This window comes from Petaurus breviceps, unplaced genomic scaffold (genome assembly GCF_028583685.1).
Source record: "Petaurus breviceps papuanus isolate PSGF00001 unplaced genomic scaffold, PetGlider_PUasm1.0 90792, whole genome shotgun sequence".
In the NCBI taxonomy this organism is placed as follows: Eukaryota; Metazoa; Chordata; class Mammalia; order Diprotodontia; family Petauridae; genus Petaurus; species Petaurus breviceps.
In genome coordinates, this window is record NW_027187347.1 from 17,241,407 (window position 1) to 17,262,285 (window position 20,879).

The 20,879-nt window shown below is 40.5% G+C and overlaps 1 protein-coding gene across 2 annotated transcripts in view; it reads right to left on the reverse strand.

Moving 5' to 3' along the window:
* B4GALT4 (beta-1,4-galactosyltransferase 4) overlaps positions 1–19,858 on the reverse strand; it is a 42,216-nt gene extending 22,358 nt beyond the window's left edge. The window contains exons 1-3 of one of the 2 annotated variants that reach the window (XM_069069972.1): positions 19,722–19,793; positions 12,151–12,228; positions 10,013–10,414 (exon numbers count right to left, since the gene is read on the reverse strand). In XM_069069972.1, the coding sequence (XP_068926073.1) occupies positions 10,013–10,253 (241 nt within the window). In that variant the 5' untranslated portion in view covers positions 10,254–10,414; positions 12,151–12,228; positions 19,722–19,793. Of the gene's footprint in view, positions 1–10,012; positions 10,415–12,150; positions 12,229–19,721 lie in introns of both variants that reach the window. The other variant, XM_069069971.1, reaches the window with a different exon arrangement.
* Between the last annotated feature and the right edge of the window lie 1,021 nt (positions 19,859–20,879).

Here is a 20,879-nt window from a genome sequence, read left to right on the forward strand (position 1 = left end):
CCCTGCCTTCCAGAAGAAGAAGAAGACAATCAAGGAGAAAGGATGAGATGTGAAAGAGAATGTCCAATGTCTTGAATATCTAGTACAAGACCACCATGAAATGAAGGCTAGGGGAAGAAGGCATCTCTACAGTCAGAAGTAAGGGCAGGAAGCAGATTCTAGAAAAGATGAGATACCTCTCAGACCTGCCAAACCTAACCTATAGGCAGTCTATATCTTGACATTCCATCATCACCTCAAACTCAACACTACCCTCCCCCTAAATTTACTCCTCCTGCAGACTTCACTGTTTTTGTTCATAAGAGCACCGTTTAGTCAATCTCCCAGATGGGAAAACCTTAGTGTTATCTCTCATTCTTCCCTCTTGTAATAGATTATGACTGGAATGTCCTTCCTTCCCTTCTGTACCAATAGATTTCCTACTCATCCTGCTTTTTTAAATTAATTTTTTAATTTTTGTTTTCACTTCCAAATTCTCTCCACCCCTCTACCCAGGGAGAAAGCAAGAAATAGGATACCCATTATACAAATGAAATCATGTAAAATAAGAGTTCTACATTAGCCACTTTGAGGGGGAGGGGGAGCAAGAAAAAATTAAAAAGTGAAAAAAGATGTGTTTCAATTTGCATCCAGAGTCCATCAATTCTCTCTCTGGCGGTGTAACACTTTTCATCTTGGTTCCTTTGGAATTGTCGTAAATCATTGCATTGATCAGGGTAGCTAAGTCTTTCATAGTTGATCATTATTACAGTATTGCTGTTACTGTGTATAATATACTACTAGTTCTGCTCACTGCACTTTGCAATGGCTCATAAAAGTATCCCTAGGTTTTTCTGAAACCATTCCCTTTGTCATTTTTTATGTTATTTTTTATGTATTCCATCACAATCATATGTCATCATTCCACAATTGATTGGCATCCCCTCAGTTTCCATTTCTTTGCCATCATGAAATGAGCTGCTATGAGTATTTTTGCACATATGGGTCCTTTTGCCTTTTTTTTTTTTTTATCTTTTTGAGAACAGACCTGGTAGTAGTACTGCTGGGCCAAGGGTATGCAGATTTACAGCCTTTTAGGCATAGTTCCAATTTGTTCTCCAGAATGGTTAGACCAGCTCACAGCTCCACCAACAGTACATCAGGGTTCCTATTTTTCCACATCCTTTGCAGAATTTGTAATTTTCATTTTCTGTCATGTTAGCTAATCTGATGGGTATAAAGTGTTATGTTGGAGTTGTTTTAATTTGCATTTCTCTAATTACTAATAATTTAGAACATTTAAAAATATGGCTATTGGGAGCTTTGATTTCTTCTGAAAAGTACCTGTTCATATCCTTTGACCATTTATCAATTGGAGAATGGCTCTTATTTTTATAAATTTGAGTAGTTCCCTATATTAGAGAAATGAAACCTTTATCCGAGAAGCTTGATATAAAAAATTTCCCCCAATTTCCCATTTTCTTTTTAATTTTTTTAAAAAAAGAAACAAAAATATATCATACTTTAATATTAGAACTTAAATACAAACCAAAGGCGGGGAAGCATGTCATTTGCATAGCAGAACATAAGAGAGGATTCAAAATATGTAACAATTTTCATTTCAAGAAAGCCTATATGATAAATAATACATATTGTGTCAGTTTCCCATTTTCTTTTGAATTTAACTACATTGGTTTGTTTGTGCAAAAACCTTTTAGTTTAATGTAATAAAAATTATCTATTTTTATCTCCTGCAGTCCTCTCTCTCTTATTTGATGAATTCTTTCCTTACCGATAGATGTAATTTTTCCATGTTCCCCTAATTTATTTATATCACCCACTGTATCTAAATTATATACCTATTTTGAGCTTTTTTTTTTTTGGTTATATAATGTGAGATGTTGGTCTTGACCCATCCTTTAAAGCGTAACTCAAATGTCACCTCCTCCATAAAAATTTTTTTAAGTCCACAGGCCTTCCCATTTATACCTGTTATAACATTTTATTCTACGCCTAATGCAATTATTATGTGTTTGCATCTTTTCTTCCCACTGGGGTTATGTTCCATGAGGACATGGGCTCTTGAGCTCATAGTACTCTGCAGGGAGGAATTTAATAAATATTTTGATAATAAATGAATGAAAATTGAATTTAAACTACCTCAATCCTAGAAGTCTTCCAAATTCCAGGCCAAACAGGAATGAACAGGCTACCTCAAAGGATAAAATCTAAAATTTGAGTTTCAAACAAGAAAGCAGGAGTATAACAATGACTACTACCACTAATAATAATAGCTAGCAATCATATAGTTCTTTAAGATTTATAAAATCTTTTATAGGTGGCACCCCAAAAGTCTTAGTGTAGTTTTAAGATATAAAGCTTAAAATGAAGCAGAGAGAGGTTAAATCACTTGCCCAGGGTTACACAGCTACTAATAATCTTGAAGCACAATTTGGATTCTGGTCTTCTTGTCTCCAATTCCAACACTATCCACTGTGACAGCCTACTGACTAAATAAGATTAAGGCCTTAATCTGTACATTTTCATGAGAAAACAAGGTTAAATGTTAAGACCTCTATAATTCTGTAATTTCCCTTGTCCATTTTAGACCAGATGCGGCTAGATGGCTCATCAAGTAAGAGCACCGGCTCCAGTGTCGGGATGACCTGGGGATCAAATCTGGGCTCAGATACTTAGCACCAAACCCAGAAATAACTGGCCGTGTAACCTTGAGCAAGTTACTTAACCCTGATTGCTTAAAAAAAAAAAAAAGATCTGCATTTTAGACCACTTTTTGTTCAAACCCAGAAATAACCTTGAGCAAGTTACTTAACCCCAATTGCTTAAAAAAAAAAAAAGAATAAATCAGGGAAACAAATGCAGCTATAACTCATTCTTTATGTGAGTGACTGGAGATGGTATATTTCTCCTTATGGGCACCTATTGCAAGTAGGTATTGTTTAGGGGTGGCCAGGTGGCTCAGCAAGTAAGACACCAGCTCCAGTGTTGGGATGATCTGGAGATCAAATCCGGGGCTTGGACACTCAGCACCACACCCAGAAATAACTGGCCGTGTAACCTTGGGCAAGTTACTTAACCCTGATTGCTTAAAAAAAAAAAAAAGATCTGCATTTTAGACCACTTTTTGTTACTCTGCGCTCATTAGTAAGAGAAGAAAAGAAGAGAAAGAGGGAGAGGAAGAGGAAGAAGAAGAAGAATAGGAGGAGGAGGGAAAGGAAGAGGGAGAAGAGAAGAGAAAAAAAGAAGAAATAATGCTAAAGATTATATGCTGATTTCAGGAAGTAAGGCATCTCTTCATCTGCCCTGCCACTGACTCTCTTCTCCCTGCCTGGGTCAGGAAAGCTCCAGGTGCATACTGCTCACCCACCCATACCTGCCACCCCCAATGGGAGTTTATCCCACAGCTGAGCTGTCCTATCTGTCAGGTGAGTATAAACTCACCATATTGTAGCTCACCCTAGGCAATGCTTGCCATTCCATTTGGCCACCACCAGGAAAGCAGTACTTACCAGGGGACCTTGTTATATGCCCTGGCACCACCTCCAAACCCCCAGGTAAACTGTTAACTTTGGGGACAGTAAATCAAATTGATACTACCATTGCTAATAGAAAGGCTGTGACAATCACCTGCCCTATAGCTTCATTTACAATCCCTGTCCTGGCCACCACTTCCCCCTTATGTGATTGTCTCCTCTTTATTAAGCACTGAGGGTACAGAGGAAAAAGGGAAGCAGCCCCTGCCTTCAAGAAGTTTCTATTTTAGCCAGAGGAGACAGCATATACAGAGATAGATGGGAGTGAGGGCATGGGTAGTTAGGTGGCAAAGAGGACAAAGTCTGGATAGAAACCTAGAGTCAGGAAGACTCCTCTTCTTGAGGTAAAATCTGGTCTCACATATGTACTAGCTGTAGAATTCTGGGCAAGTCACTAAACTCTTTTTGCCTCAATTTCCTCATCTGTAAAATGAACTGCAGAAAGAAATGGCAAACCACACCAGTATCTGTGCCAAGAAAATCCCAAATGGGCTCTAAAAAAGATGGACAGTCTTAGTGTAGTTTGAGGGGAACAACAATGAGGGAGATTAGATAAGTACTTAGTAGTTAGTAAATTAAGTTAGAAGTAGTAACACCTGGGAGGATTGGAAAAGGCTTCATGTTGAAGGTGAGATATAATATTTATAAAGAGCTCAACACACTGCCTGATACATAGTAAACACTTAATCCTTCCTCCTTCCCTCCCTCCTTTCTTTCCAGAAGCCTACAGATCCCTTTTCAGAATTATGTTTTTCAAAACAAATACATAGGATTACAAGGGAAATCAATTATATTAAAATACATTATAATTTTAGAAGAAAAGTTTCTCCTCAATAGCTATTAGATTGCTATTTGCTAACTTCCTCCTCAATGAAATTACCCAGTTTTCTTAATACTTCATGCTGAAGGTAACATTTGGAGTGAGCCTTAAAGGAAACAAGGTTCTTTAAGAGAAAAGAGTATATTCCAGACATAGGACACCATACAAAGACATGGAGGCAGAAATGGAGTGCCATGTATAATAAAAATGTCATGAATAATGCATGGATGATTAATGAGGCCAGGCAGTCTGGTGGGTTTGTGGGAGTTATAGGTGATAAGGCTAGAAAGGTAGCCTTGAACCAGATTATGAAAGGTGTTAATTGACAAATAGGAGTTTTTATTTGATTCTAAAGTGATAAGGAAAGATATCAGAGTTTATTGAGTATGTGTGATCTGGTGGCATGCAATAGAAAAATCTTGAAATACAGCACCTGAAACCCAGACTTTGATAAAGCCCATTGGGATTCAAATAGAGGTACTAGACCATGCCTCAAACACGAATCACTCTGGCTCTCAGGGATTAGCCAACAATAGGTCCCAACCCAAGTCTCACTTGATCACTGTCTGGGTTTTAATGGCTCAGAAAGAGTATAAACAGCAATTTCAGTTTGAGGGTCCTCCCCTCTCAGATTGCTTAAAAAAAAATAGATAAAAGAAGCCTTAATCACTGAATGGGTGTTACCTCAGACAAACTGAGACCTGGGAAAGACCTTAGCTTAAAAAGGCCAAGGTCTCCCACTGCATCTGGGGCCATCTCCTGTTGTCCTGTCTCATCCAGTCACTGGACTCAGATGGCTCTGGAGGAGAGAGTGAGGCTGGTGATTCTGCACAGCCCTGCCTAATTTAAATCAAATTCACTTTCAAGTTGAGACATCACCTTCCTAATACCATTGATCACCTTCCAGAAGGACGAAGAAAGCAACAAAAATCACTCTGAAAGTTGTATAAGAGACATACTGGAGTAGGTAGCCCAACTAGGAAGCAACTGAAATCCTCAAAAGGGGGTGTTATGGGCCTGAAGTCTAGAGTGGTGCTCATACTAGCAGAGAAACAGGGATACACATAAGAGGGTAGTTATTCAGAGCTTTCTAAGTCCTATTCGTTTCCCTGTTCTAGACATTATTAGGGTTACAAAGACAAAAACAAAAGAGCCTCCGACCTCAAGCTTACGCTCTGGACAGGGAGATGATATGTACAAATATATATAAAGCAAGTACAAATTAATCTGAGTGGCAAAGTGAACCAGTAGCTGGGGTTTGATCAGGAAAGGCCTCACCTGGTTTTTGAGCGGAGCTTTAAAAGGAATGAGGGACTCTAAGGCAGAGGTGAAGAAGGTGTGTATCTTCCAGGCAGAAGGGGGCCAGCCTCAGTAGGAGCTGATGGAATGTTCGGTCCAGCAAGTGGGCTGACTGGGGAAGGGGTTTGGAATAATGATCTCTTTAGGCCTTTTTATTTGTACCTACCAGGGAACACAACAACAGTTCTATTATGGGGGAAATTAGCCAGGTACAGAGCAGGGATTCTTAACCCATTCTGTGTCATGGACCACAAATGAGATCATATTTATAAACAGCTTAGCACTGTGCCTAGTGCAAGGTAAGCATCCTTAAATCCATCCTTCCTACCTTCCTTCCTTCCTTAAGCCTATAGATCCCTTCTCAGAATTAAGTTTTTCAAAACATAAAATACATAGGATTATAAGGAAAACTAATTATGTTGAAATATATTTATCAAAATATTACAAGAAAATTAGTTAACTACCCCCAAGAATCTTAATGATCCTTTGGTGGAGAGACCACACTATTCACTCAATGCTCAGTATCTTCTCACTAGCTTTTGGATTGCTACTTGCTAACTTTCTGCTCAATGCAATTATCTAGTTTTCTGAATATAAGATACAGTTTTCAGATATGGATGAAACTGAAAGCTAAAGGTCATAACAAATACATCAATGGACTTCAAAGAACTTCTGGTTCACTAGCAGAGCCCACTTTGAGAAACAAAATTCAGAAACAACCTAAGAAGGAGATTATACAAGATGACTCTCATTATCTTATTCCCAGTAAAATAAATGGGGCTATTTCTGGAAATTAATGAATTCTATCTTACAGGAGTAAGTTGTAAAGAGAGCCATAATTGAATTCAGTGTCACAAGTTGTTTTTTTTTTAATTAAAAGACTACCCTTGAAAATCTGTTGTTCTGTCTTTTATTTATTTTAAAATAATTTCTAAAAGACTTTCTACAGACCTGCGGTGTCTTCATGTGCCCACATAATTTTCAAGGTCCTAACCTGATTTTTACCAGTTATACTTCATGGCTCCCCAAATCACAGGGTCATACAAACCAGATCACAAACTATGTCATATCCCCTACTCAAGAAACTTCAGTGGTTCCCCTTTGCCTCTTAGTTAAAATACAAACTTCTCTTTCAGGCATTTAAAGCTTTTCATGTCCTGTCTCCAACCTATCTTTCCAGATTAATTTCATATTAATATCTCATTGGAAAAAACAACTGACCTAGAAAATAGATCCAGGAAAGATAAATTAAGAATTATTGGACTACTTGAAAGCCATGATGAAAAAAAGAAGAGCCTGGATAGCATCTTTCAAGAAATTATCAAGGAAAACTTCCCTGATATCCTAGAACCAGAGGGTAAAATAGTAATTGAAAGAATCCAATGATCACCTCCTCCTGAAAGAGATCACAAAATGAAAACTTCCAGGAATATTATAGCCAAATTCTAGAACTCTTAAAGTCAAGGAGAAAACACTGCAAGCAGTCAGAAAGAAACAATTCAAATATTGTGGAGCCACAGTCAGGCTTACATAGGATTTAGCAGTTTCTACCTTAAAAGATAAGAGGGTTTGGAATATGGTATTCTGAAGGACAAAGGAGCTAAGATTACAACTAAAAATCACCTACTCAGCAAAACAGCATAATCCTTCAAGGGAAAAAATAGTCATTCAATGAAATACAAAACTTTCAAACATTTCTAATGAGAAGCCCAGAGCTAAACGATTAATTTCATATTACCCTATCCTCCTCTCCCTGCAAGTTTCAGCCAAACTGGTTAACTTGCTGTCCCTAAAAACTCCCCCCCCCATATCTTTCCACATGCCATCTCCTCTGCCTGTGATGCCTTCCCTCCTCTTCTCTGTCCTTAGCAATCCTTTGTTCCCTATAAAGTTCATCTCCAGTGCCAACTCCCACAAGACATAGTTATTAGTAATTTTCCCTAGTTGTTGGGGTTTGCCCCAACTTCACAATCAGAACTTACTCTTGCATGTACTTCACATACATTTTGTACTTAACTCATTTCATTCATGTTGTTCACCTCCCTCACCTAGTAGAATGATAACTCTTTGTGTGCAAAAACTTTTTTTGTCTCTATATGTACAATGACCTGCACATAGTAGGCATATATTAAATGTGTCCTGTATTGAAAATGAATACCTATTTTAATACGTCACAAATACAGTCAAATGGCTTCCCTGTAAACACAAATTCCCATGAAAAAGGAGGATTGAATCTGATATCAAGAGCTTCAAATCACAGCTCTGCCACACTCATCTCCACAGCATACTATGTATTCTCCAGCCTCCATCTGGGCCCAGAACTAAGGTTGCCAGGCCTGTGGCACCAGCCTCCAACTGGTAAGTTGGTAAGCTCTAGCCTAATGTCCCAAGCCCCCACAACCACACTGTTCCATCTCTGTGCCAAGTTATACTGCATTAACTTCTCCCACTCCTCTTCCAACGTTACCTTCCACCCCAACTCTGGTTCCAAGAAAAACAATCTAAGTCACACTACCATTCCTGGAAAGGACATATCGATTACATCCTTACAACTTCAACCGTCATTCCCTCTAACTTCCAAAACCATACAATTTAAAGCAGTAGGATTATTGAAGAAGATTCTATCCTGATATGTCCAAGGTGGTTTATTGTGGCTAGAGCTTCACTGCATATCTGGCTCAGGAAGAGAATTTGGGGTCAAATAAAGAAGAGGCTCTTTCTTCTCCCAAGTCCAAGTAAATCATAGAAAAGCATGTTCCCTGTCACTCAGAGGACAATCAAATTCATTATCATTAGTTAATGAATTCCCCATTATCACTCTTCCCTGGCTAGTACTGCCATACTATGAGTTGTTTTCTCTATCAGAATATAAGTTTCTTAAAAAATATATGCATTTTAAAAAAATGCTTGCATTTACATCTGAATACGTAACATATCTCTTGGCACATGGCAAACATGGTTACTTCCAGACCTAAATCCATGGTCCTATGACTCAAATTCTAAATATGATTAATCAAAAAGTAAAAGAAAAAAAGCAGGTTTTTTTTCCTGGCACACTACTGAATGTTTTTAGGCCCCAGAAATAGAAAAACCTGCTAAAATGCATTATCATTTTACTGTGTTCATAACAACTTAGATACCATAAAGAAAATGCAAAAAATTTTACATCACATTCTTATCTGGAGGTTTCCGATTGCAATTTTATATAGTCATGAAGCAAAGCATATATTTAGAGTTGGAAGAGAAGTCCAGCAGACTATCTAATTTGCTCCAGGGCAAATCAGTTTTAAAGTAATCTTTGAAATAATAATAGCTAGCATTTATATAGAGCTCTAAGTGCAAATTTCAAACCATTTTACCAATGTTTTATTTGATCCTTACAACAACCCTAATTCTGAGGTAAATTATATTATTATCCCCATTTTTCAGATAAGGAAATTGAGGCTGGGAGAATTTAATGGACTTGTTCAGTACCTGTATCACAGCTATTAAGTATGTGAGGCACTTGAGCTGGGTCTTCCAGTGCTCTATGTACAGTAAACCACTTTGGGCATATTATGATACAATGTTCTTCAAAAAGCTACTTTAAATTGTATAGTATTTAGATTTTTCAAAGAGCTTCTGAAATACATTATCTCATTTAATCCTCAATACTCTGAAACGTTAGGTAGAGGAAACATTATTGCTATTATTCAAATAAGAAAGAAATACACTTTAAAAAAATTAACACTAGATGCAAAAGAATATTTGCATTTCTGATCAACTAGTTAATTCTCAACTTTTTCTGCCTGTTTCTTATGGAGTTAAGCAATGCCAAGAAATACCATTGGTGATAAGTAGACCAGGGGTCTTAAGGTCTTAGGATTTGTTCTGTAAAATTTGGATTTAGTCAAAAGACTGCACTTAAGGACCTAGAAGGCGACATGTGGCCTTAAGGCCGAAGGTTCTCCACCCCTGGAAGAGACCTATCAATTCAATTCCATCTAACTTCTACTGGATCCTTGCTAAGGCAGCAATCAGGTAGCTTGAGATGGCTCATCCAATCACCATCATGCATAATGTAAAGTGCAACAACAGTCTGAATTTATAGGAGAGCTGAAGAGTTAAGTTTATACCCATGTCTTATTATTAGACTGGTAAGATGTCCCTCACCACCTCTCATGAGGCTGGGGGGGGGGGGGAGATGGTTAAACTAAGATCTGGCTCTTAATTTACAGATCCCATGCTCAGTGTTCCCAGGAAAACCTCTAAGATCAAGACTCAAAATTGCAAATGTGGTTTGGTGGAGGAAATTTCCTCAGTCTCCTACACTAAAGAAATCATACCCAAAGAAAATTAAAGTCAAGCACAAAATACTTACTTAGGTATGGAGACAAAGGAGGACATTTTTTCAATTTTGATTTTGTTATAGAAGCCTTATCAGATGAAGTTAGCTCCTTCCTCCAAATTATGGTCCTGTTGAAAATCTTTGTTTTAGGAATCTCTTGGATGGCAGCAATCAGGTAGCTTGAGGTGGCCCATCCAATCACCATCATGCATAATGCAAACAGCAGCAACAGTCTGAATTTATAGGAGAGCTGAAGAGTTAAGTTTATACCCATGTCTTATTATTAGACTGATAAGATGTTCCTTACCACCTCTCATGAGGCAGGGGGAAAAATGGTTAACCTAGATAGAAGAAACTTCACAATCCAATCAAAAGTTGTATGGCACCAGGTGCAGCAATAGCAATTGTTTTTCCATGGTTCTGTTCCAATAATTTCTGGAAAACAATCACAAAAGATACTTTATTTCAAACAGGAATTCCAAAATGAAACATAAGGGTATGTGAAATAGTGTATATGGGCTAGGTTAGTTCTAGACTGGGAGCTGGGAAGGCATGACTTCAAATCCTGCCTTACACATTAGCTATGTTCCCTGAATAACTCATGCTCTCTGAGTCTCCATTTCTCCAAAAGCAAAATGACCTTAATAGCAGTACCTGTTGCCATAGGGTGTTGAGAAAAATCAAATAAAATAATCTTGCAAACCTTAAGGCATTATATAGATGTTAGCTATTATTTCCAATTTAAAATTATTCCCTTACATATAATCTTAAAAAAAAAAACTTTAATGCACAGTACATCTGGTGGAATGAATAAGGTCAATTCACCAACCACTAGTTTTAGAGACCAACCTGATCTTGATTCATTGAGAGAATTTGGGGGGGGGGGGCAGAAAAGTTAGGTGATGGCGTAAGTAAATAGGAGTGAGAAGGGGAAGAGATTCTGAAAAACTTGGTTCAGTTGTTTCAGTAATGTCTGACTCGTCATGACCCTATCTAGGGTTTTCTTGGCAAAAATTCTGGAGTAGTTAGCCATTTCCTTCTTCAGCTCATTTTACAGATGAGGAACTGAGACAAAGTTAAGTGACTCGCCCAGGGTCACACAGCTAATAAATATCTGAGGCCAAATCTGAGCTCAGGAATATGAGTCTTCCTAACTTCAGACCTGCCACTCCATCTGTTACCTTACACCTATTTTTTATGTGATCTAAAGGGGCTATGCTCATCCTCCATAGAATCACCTCTTTTAGTAGGACAATAGTGCCCTACAACTTCTTTGATATTCTTAAATGTAAGCAGAATAAAATACAGTCACTGTGTAGGCAGCCAACTCATGAGTCTGATTTTCCCCCAGACATGACTACATATTTGGCTCAGGAAGAGCATTTGGGATGGGATAAAGAAGAGGCTCTTCTCTCAAGCCCAAGTAAATCATAGAAAAGCATGTTCCCTGTCACTCAGAGGACAATCAAGTTCATTATCATTTGTTAATGAATTCCCCGTTATCATCAGTTACTGTCCCATGTGACATTGACACATCACACATCCCAAAGCATGCAGAATGAGGAGACAGTCAGAAACTGCAAAGGAGTAAATTTATGCTTAATATCAAGAAAAACTTCTGTAATAGAGAATGGTGTAAAAAAGTAAGCGGGTTCCTTCTCACTAGGGATCTTCAGGCAAAAGGACAATGACGATATTTGTTGGGTTATCTTGTAGTGAGGATTCTTTGGGGGATATGGGTTGGGCTAAGATTTTGGTCACTGCAGAGCCCAACTACTCCGAAATTCGGTGATTTTATGGATAGGAAACACATATGGAAAATGCCAATGTAACAAAGAGATCCAGATCCAGAGAGCAAACCTGAAGAGTGAACTATGTGGGACTTTTCCAGGGGCAAAATAAAGGACCACATGGATGCTGGGAGACTGGGATGAAGTCAGTGAAAGAATTACAACCTCTCTGTAACTAACTGCATGGAGGGAAAAGGGCTAAATGAGAAAAGATACACAGGGAAAAGCGTACATACAACAGCGTTTTTTGCCTTTTTGTTTACTGAAGACCAGAAAGTGAAGAAATTCTGGTTCTGCCACTTATTTGTATGACATTGGGCAAGTTATTTACTATCTCTGGGCCCGAGTTTCCTCATTCATAAATGAGGGAATTAGACTAACCTCTAAGAAGACAAGAAGCAACTGCAGAATCCAGTCTTCCAGGTGCCCCCATGCTTCCTCTAGAGCTTTCATCCTACACTGAAAATGCCATAAAATGCTCACTAAAGGATTTGTTCTTGCTGTCAGTAAAAAGCAACAATACAACAGCCCTGAAGGAAAATACATTTTTATTCTTTCTTAAAAAAAAAAGAGAGACCTCTAAGGTCTCTTTTCTGACTAAGAGACTTGTCACAGAGAGACTAAGCGGATAGCTACTGCAATAGTCTGAGTTAGAGCTCTGGAGGAGAAAGTGAGGCTGGTGACCTTGCACAGCCCTCCCTCATACAAATCAAAGTCAACTGCAAGTCAAGTCATCATTTCCCTGATGCCATGGTCCTCTTCAAATGAAGGACAAGCACTGATGGGGTACAGGCTCTGGGAAATCCCTTGAACTCTGATTGAATTTTCCCACTAGATGAGGCATTTATTTGCCTGAGGGCATAAACCTTTCATTATAGCTAGGCCCAGATCTTTGTTACTCTTAACCTAGCCTAGCCCTCCATAGTCCAGTTGCTTCCCACCCCAGATCTTATCAAAATATCCATACCCAAACCTGTTACCCTTAAACTAGCCTAGCCCATTATCTCCAGGTAGTCTTCAACTATTTCCCACCCTTAATCTCATTACTGGAGTCTAACCTCAATTCCATCAGATTACCCTTAGACTCCTCCTGAAGACCCTCCCCAAACCCCTCCTCTAGACCACCCCTAGAACCCTCCCACATTCTTTCTGTATGTAAGATCCATCTTGCTCCAAGAAGGGGCCCAGAATTATCTAGCGCTGACTCATTTTGTGTCAGATTATTCTGGCCTGCTTGTCCAATACAAGTGTCAGAAACCTCAGCTCCTTAAGAGTCTACCCATTAAGGCGAATCTTTAATAAACTTTGCTTTACCCATTGGCTGAGAGAAGACTTGAGTTGAATTCATTCAGCAGGACCAGGCATGTTGAGATTTTGGGGTCTTGAGCACCCCTAAACCTCAACAAACACAAGAGGTGAGAAGGTCAAAAACTGATGTGTTTGGAACCCAGCAAAACTTTCACATAAAAACAATGTCACTACGTGTGGGATACACTCTCTGTCTCTCTGCACCCTCTATGAAGACTCCTCTATGAAGAATGAGGAGAGAAACTATCTCAAAACCAGAGACAGACTTTTGTAAGACTGGACAGACCTGAGTCCTGAGTTTCCTAGGAAATTACACAACCTAGGACCCTTTCCCCCTTCCCTTGCTGTCAATCAGCCTTAAGCCCTTCAAGAATTTTAGGAATCTCTTAGAGCCCTCCCTTCTTCCTTTGGATTTGCCAAATAAGAATAGGTATATTTGGATTGGCTATCCCCTATTTTCTTGTTCTTTGTAAGCCTGCCTCCCAGCCACTGGGAGAAGGGAAAGTGGTGGGAGGGGGCTTGACTGTGTTAGGGTACAAATTCTTGGTTCTATCTTCTGTAACATTCCTCATTCTGTTGGTATATACTGGTGGAAGGGACACCCTCTTCTCTCGAATAAAACTTCCTGTTCTTTCCTCTAGATATCTGACTTTTACTTTTTTGGGGGTAGGGGATTTTTGGGGTCCCTGTACCCCACACACTATTAAATGGTGGGTAAGTATAAAGACTAACCCACAAATGTAATAAAACTCAGAATCTGTTATACCAATAGTACTAAGTTCACATTTTGGGTTCTGAAAGTAGGACTGTACAGTGCCAGAAATATCATAGGATTATAATTTAAAGCTGGAAAAATCTTTCTGGTCCATTGAGTTAAACCCCTTGATTTTTACCAGTGAGGAAACTGAGGCCCAAAGTTGTTTCTTGCCTATCAGCTAGTAAGGGTCAGCAGGCAACTCTCAATTTTCCCTATCAGCTGCTCTGCTAAATTTGAACTGCAAGGAACATTATGCCCCTCCCAAGATAAGCAGATCACCTGAAATCTCATCATCAGGCTGTGACTCAGTTTTTTTTTTTACACAATACCTTTGCAACTTCTTCGTGGCCTCTCCCCTCAGATGAGACAGCTGGAAGGTGGAGCCCTAATCTCTTCCCAAAGCCTTTCTATATAGAGGGCTTTAAATCTTCAGATTTCCAATGAATTGTCCACTTTACAGAAGAATTCTGTTTGGTTTGGACTCCATGAACATCAAGTTCTTTGTCCTTCACTCCCTTTTATAGCTTTCTTTTATGTGTGGTGTTCCCTGGGGCAGCTAGGTGGCTTGGTGGGTCCAGCAGCAGCACAGGGCTTTTAGAACTCATCTGTAAAATGATCTAGAGAAGGAAATAGCAAGCTACTCCAGTGTCTCTGCCAAGAAAACCCCAAACAGTCACATAGAATCAGACATGTCTGTCTTTCTTTTTCTTATTTCTCAGTTTCCCCAGTGATTAGCTCAGTGCCTGGCACACAGAAGTTCATTCCCTGTGGATGAACTGTCCATGGAGTTTTCTTGGCAAAGATACTAGAGTGGTTCACCATTTCCTTCTCAGGTTTTATGCAGGCAGGGGTCTGAGGTGATATTTGAACTCTGGTCTTTGTGATTTCAGGCCTGGTGCTCTATCCACTCTAGGCACTTAATAAATGTTAACTGAACTAAAGGGACTGAAGTGGAATATGAACCCCCAAAAAGTGGAGGGTGGTTGTTCCTTTTTCCTAATTTCTAAGTACCTTTCCAGTCCTATTTGCATTTTATACAGTCTATGCTCCTCCCAAAGTGGGCTGCTAACTGGTTGCAATTTAGTCCTGTCCTTTCTCCTTTTGGCAACTCATACTGAAACAACTGCAACAGCCAATTTCCTATATCTCTGCCTACTAAAATCCTTTCCTTCCTTCAAGACCCAGCCTGTCTCCCTCCCCCTCCTTCCCAGACCAAGACAACAACAATGTGATATCCCACCTCCCTGAATCTCTCCAGCTACACTGTTTGACCTCTATGTGTATTTAATCACATTCAAACTTGTATCATACCCAAACCTATTACCCTTAAACTAGCCTAGCCCTCCACTGTCCGTCATCTCCAGGTAGCCTTCAGCTATTTCCCACCCTTAATCTCATTACTGGATTCTGACCTCAGTTCCATCAGATTACCCTTAGACTCCTCCTGAAGACCCTCCCCAAACCCCTCCTCTAAACCATCCCTAGAACCCTTCCACAATCTTTCTGTACCCATCTTGCCTCCATGAAGGGGCCCAGAATTATCTAGGGCAGACTCATTCTGTGTCAGGTTGTTCTGGCCTGCTTGTCCATTACCTATGTCAGATACTTCAGCTCCTTACCCATTGGCTGAGAGAAGACTTCAGTTGAATTCATTTGGCAGGACCTGAGGTATTGACATTTGGGGTCTTGAGGACTCCTAAACCCTAAACCTCAACAAACACAAGAGGTGAGTATGCCCCACCCAGTATAAGCTAATCACCTGAAATCTCATCATCAGGCTGTGACTCAGTTTTTTTTTTTTTACACAATATCTTTGCAACTTTTATGTGGCCTCTGCCCTCAGATGAGACAGCTGGAAGGTGGAGCCCTAATCTCTTCCCAGAGCCTTTCTATATAGAGGGCTTTAAATATTCGGAATTTTCCAATGAATTGTTTGCTTTGGACTCCAAGACCATCAAGCTCTCTGTCCTCCACTCCCTTTTATAGCTCTCTTTTATGTGTGGTGTTTCTCTTGGGGATTTAAACTGTGGATCTCAACGGTCCTGACCCACAGATTAAGAAGTGCTTCGGGCACTACGTTCCTTGGATCCCCAGGGCCTAGGATAAAATCACTCATTCTCAAATGGATCTGTAATCTCTTTGATTCGGAAGCTGCTCCTACCAATACAGATCCCAAGCCACTGAGACCAACCAGTAAGACTCCAGTCCATGTCCTTATTTAAATTCTTCATAAAGGGTCCACTCAGTGTACTAGAAAACTTCCGGAAGCTGCCAGGATACAAGTAGATCACTCTTCCTGTCTACGTGACATCCCTCACACCAGCCATATAAGCCAGCATGTCCTAGGCCAGGGGTGGGGAACCTGCAGCCTTGAGACCACATGTGGCCCTCTAGGTCCTCAAGTGGAGCCCTTTGCCTGAATTCAAATTTCACAGAACAAATCCCCTTAATAAAAGGATTTGTTCAATAAAGCTTGGACTCAGTCAAAAGGCCATACCCAAGGGCATAGAAGACCACATGTGGCCTCAGGGCCACAAATTCCCCACCCCTGTGACCTAGGCTATTTCCAAACCTTTGGTTCACCTTTCCTCCAATTCTGGCATCTCTCATATGTGTTGTATTCCACTCTTAGACTGTAAGCTTCCTGAAGGCAGGGACTGTCTTGCTCGCTTGTTTTTTGTATCCCCAGTCCTTAGTATAGTGTCAGGCATATAGTTAAGTGCTTAATAAATGCTTTTTCATTATTTCTCCTCCTCTGGGCTCAACTCATATTCTATTTGTGCTGTTTGTTCAAGAAATATGTACAGATGAACAAACTCTACAGGTTTTCCATTCAAATATATGTGAATCTGAGTAATAGACATTTCTTCTGTCATTTAGTCTTTTCTGTGTAGATAGCCAGGTCAAGCATACATTTATGTCACCTGTCCTAACTGCACTCCCAGACCAGATCTATCCCTCAAATGCTCAAAAATTACCCATCCATTGTCTTCCTTCAAGCAAAAACTCCCCCAGCACCATTTCCAATGTACCTTATGCCTCAGTTTATAATCTTAAAGTCATTCTTAGTCAGGAAGGCTTCCAGGTTTCTGGTAGACTTTGGGTGCTGATTATTCCTACATTCTATATTCCTTGTGGAGTGACTGTATGTCAGAGCTGGAAGGAGCCTAGAGAATCATCTAGTAAAACTCCTTCAGTTGGCAGGAGAGGAAACTGAGCTTGGAATGTGCTGGTAAATATTTAATTACTAATTCTCCAGGGAGAAATATCCACAGAGTACCCTTTTAAATTTAATCTGTGTTCTTACACTTTCTTTTTTTTTGATGCAAAGGGGTTAAGTACCTTGCCCCAGTCACACAGCTAGTAAGTGTAAGAGGCTGGATTTTGAACTCAAATCCTCCAGACTCCAGGGCTGTTGCAATACACTGTTCCACCTAGCTGCCCAGCTGTTTTTCTTTGTTACTTACATTTTCTCCCTCACTTTCTTAAATCTAGATAATCAAGAAAAATAAATAAATCGAGTTTGCTGATTTCCTAAGGGAAAATGCTCACACTGAAAATTTAATAATCAGCTGCATGTACATGGATTTGAACTCCAGCATGTTCCTTTGAGAGTGGTAATTGAACTTATTCAGTGTCCTTCCACATATTTATGTTTATATAAATATCACTTTAAGGTTTACAGAGCACTTAAGTCACAAAAATTCTGTAAAGTAAGTAGTACCAAATAATTATTATTCCCATCCTATGGTAAAAAGATGAGGTTCAGAGATGTGAAGGAAGTTGCCAGTCAAGGTCATACAACTATTTTAGGAGCTTACATTTTAATATATGTCTCCTGACTCCAAGATTATTGCCCCCACATCTTTTAATTATACACTATTATTGACATTTGTGATGATGATTAAATAATGGTGAATAATTTTGCATATATTTTATATTTACTGATCTACCTACATGATGATTCATCCTAAAAAGAACATAAGATCCTTGAAAACAGAGGCTTCATTTTTTCTGTGTGTCCCTTGTGCCTGGTATACAGTTGGAGTTTAATAAATTCTTACAGAATGAATAAAAGTGATTTCTCTCTTTTCTTAATCCTTGTGACATTTTGGTTGTACCCATCTTAATATTGTCTCCTTTCCTATAAGTCAGCTAGTTATTGGTCCTCTTTGCCCAATGGAAGGGGGTGGGGAAGAACTCATAAAAGGTATCAATTACAATTGTGCCCATCACCTCAAAGAAATAATTTAAAATGATGCCCAGTTTATTCTTAAAGTTTGCTAAAGGAATGCCCTTTTCTCTCCATCTCCCCCCCCCATAACCTAGCAAAAAAATTTGTACGTACACAATAAACCTTTGAACAATAAATGAGTAAGAGAGAATTGAACGTGAAATTCTGGCTATTTACATGGGAAGGTTACTGACCAATCAACAACTGAAACTACGGTAGTGAACCTAAACCAGGGGTGGGGAACCGGCATCCGGAGGCTACATGTGGCCCTCTAAGGTCTCAAGCACTGAATCCGAACTTCACAGAATTGCATTCCATCAAAGGGCTGCACTTGAGGATCTAGAGGGCCACATGTGACCTCGAGGCCCCAAGTTCCCCATCCCTGAACTATTCCTAGTCAGATGTGATCTATCATAAGGCACTGAAAATGGGGAGTACTTATAAGGACCAGGAAGGAAAGAGTAGCCCCAAGTTCCACCAGGCTAGATCTCAGTGGTCAGGAGCCTGCCTCAAACGTGTCACTGACCAGGGGAAAGGACCTAGGGCCCCGGCCTGCATAACATTCAGTAATTCAATCACCATTCACCCAGTCTCATTATGTGCAAAATACTGCAGCGTGCGGAGGAAGATACCGGGATAATTGAGTTCTCCAAAGTCACTAGTAGGTCTAGAAACCAGAAATGCAAGCACCGAGCAGAATATCCGGTAAATACACACCGCACATTCTAATGCTGGTCTGTCTACCTATCCAACCTCATCTCCTAGTAAAACCAGTGTCTCCAAGCAACCTACTACATCCCTTTCCCCAAAAGTCTCTGCTTTCTCAAATCTTTGCCTACCTGCCTCTGCTCACATACCCTTAAAGGCTGTGAATGAACAGCTCATAACCCCATCTGTTGAAATTCTACGATCTTTCAAAATTCAACTCAAAAGACAGGTTCCTGAGACTGGGAAGCCTTGAATCAATCCCTTGTGTGCGTGTGGAGGGGCGGGGGGAGCTTTTAAATAGCAATGAGAAAAGCTAAAAAGGATACCTTACTCTTTGCTTCCTTCAAACTTTGAAAAGGGTCAGCCCACAGCTGTAGTGCTTGCTTCAATTCACTGCACCCAGAGTAGTCCACAAGCAGATTATAAGCTTTCTCGGAGGCCTGGGGTTAACCCTCGTAAATCGGAGAGGGCTTTAGACTACTTTCCCTCCCACCTTACCCTTTGGCAGCGCAGAAACAAAAAGAAACTCAGCTGAGAGTTGACTGAGATGGGGGTGGGGGTCTGTAATGGCGCCCCAGGGATGTCCATCAAAAATCCGGCACCAATCCTCGGTTTTCGCTTTCTGCGCCCGAGCCCTGCCTCCACTCTCCCCCCCCTCCGCCCCCAAGGACCACGGGCTCCAAACTCTGCCTCCATCCGTGGCCCCGCCCGCCAGTGGCATATCTGTCCCCAGGCCTCCAGTCTGCCTCCTGGTACCTAGGTTGAGAACCTGCCGCAGCATCCCTCTTTCCCCAGCCCAACGCGCCCTGTCCTCTCCCCAAGCTCTTCTGGGCATCTGCATCCTCCCACGCCCCTTCTTCCCAGGCCAGACCCCTGTCGCCCGCGTCCTACGTCTCTAACCTCCCAGTGTAATACCCGAGGTGCCGGCCTGGAGCTCAGACTCACCAGGCAGAGGCAGCTACGACTCCCTCGGGTGGAGCCAGGGCCCGCGAGGGGAAGTAGAGAGGCTGAGAGGAGGGGGCAGCTCGGTCTGGGACCCCGCCTCCAAGCCCGGCCAGATATCCCCTTCTGCCCCTCCCTCCTCCGGCTGCTCCTCCTCCTCCTACGAGGCAGTCAGTGTGAGGCGGGGCCATCTTTTGCTCCCTCCCTACCTTTGCAGTCCCAACCTTAGTGGCAGCTGCAGCGCCCTCCTTAGGGAAACACCTGAGCACCTGCAGGATCAGTCAGTCAGACCGTCAATAAGCATTTAGTAGCCAGTCACCCATTTATGGCGTGCTTACTATGCGGCAGGCGCTGTGTTAAGTACTAGAGATACAAAGAAAGGGGCAACACAGTCTTTGTCCTCAACAACTTTTCTTTGTAATGGAGGAAACAAATAATAGCTACAAGAAATAAAACAATAACAGCTCCTGTTTATATGACATTTTTAGGTTTGCAAAGCACTTTACACAAGTTATCTCACTGAATTCTCGAAACTGTGCAAGGTAGCTGCTATAATTATCACTATTTTACTGATAAAACAAAAAACTGAAGCTTAGCTAAGTGACTTGTGTGATCACACATGTAGTAAGAGGCTGGGACCAGATTTGAACTCAAGTTTTCTTGATTCCAAGTCATATGGAAAAAAATCTGAGAGGAAGGTATTAGCAGATGAAGGAACCAGTTAAGTCCTCCTGCAGAACGGTTGGTTACTATGGAGTCTGAATACAGATCAAAGAATACTATTTTCACATTTTTATTCGTTTTTCGATTTTCGTGGTTTTTCCCTTTTTTTCTGTTATTCTTTCACAACATGAGTAATGTGGAAATATGTTTAACATGATTGTACATGTATAACCTGTATCAGATTTCTTGTTGTCTTGGGAAGGGAGGAGAGGAGGGAGGGAAAAAATTTTGGAACTCAAAATTTTATTAAAAAATGAATGTTGAGAACCATCTTGGCATGTAATTGGAAAAAATAAAAATAAAATATGGGAGGAGGAAAAAAAGAAAGAAGTCTGGAAGTGTTGGATCTGCCTACCTTCATTGTAGCTGGGCAATAACACTTAGGCCAAGTCCTTGATAAAGGGCTTTTGTTTTTTTGTTCGTTTGTTTATTCTGCCT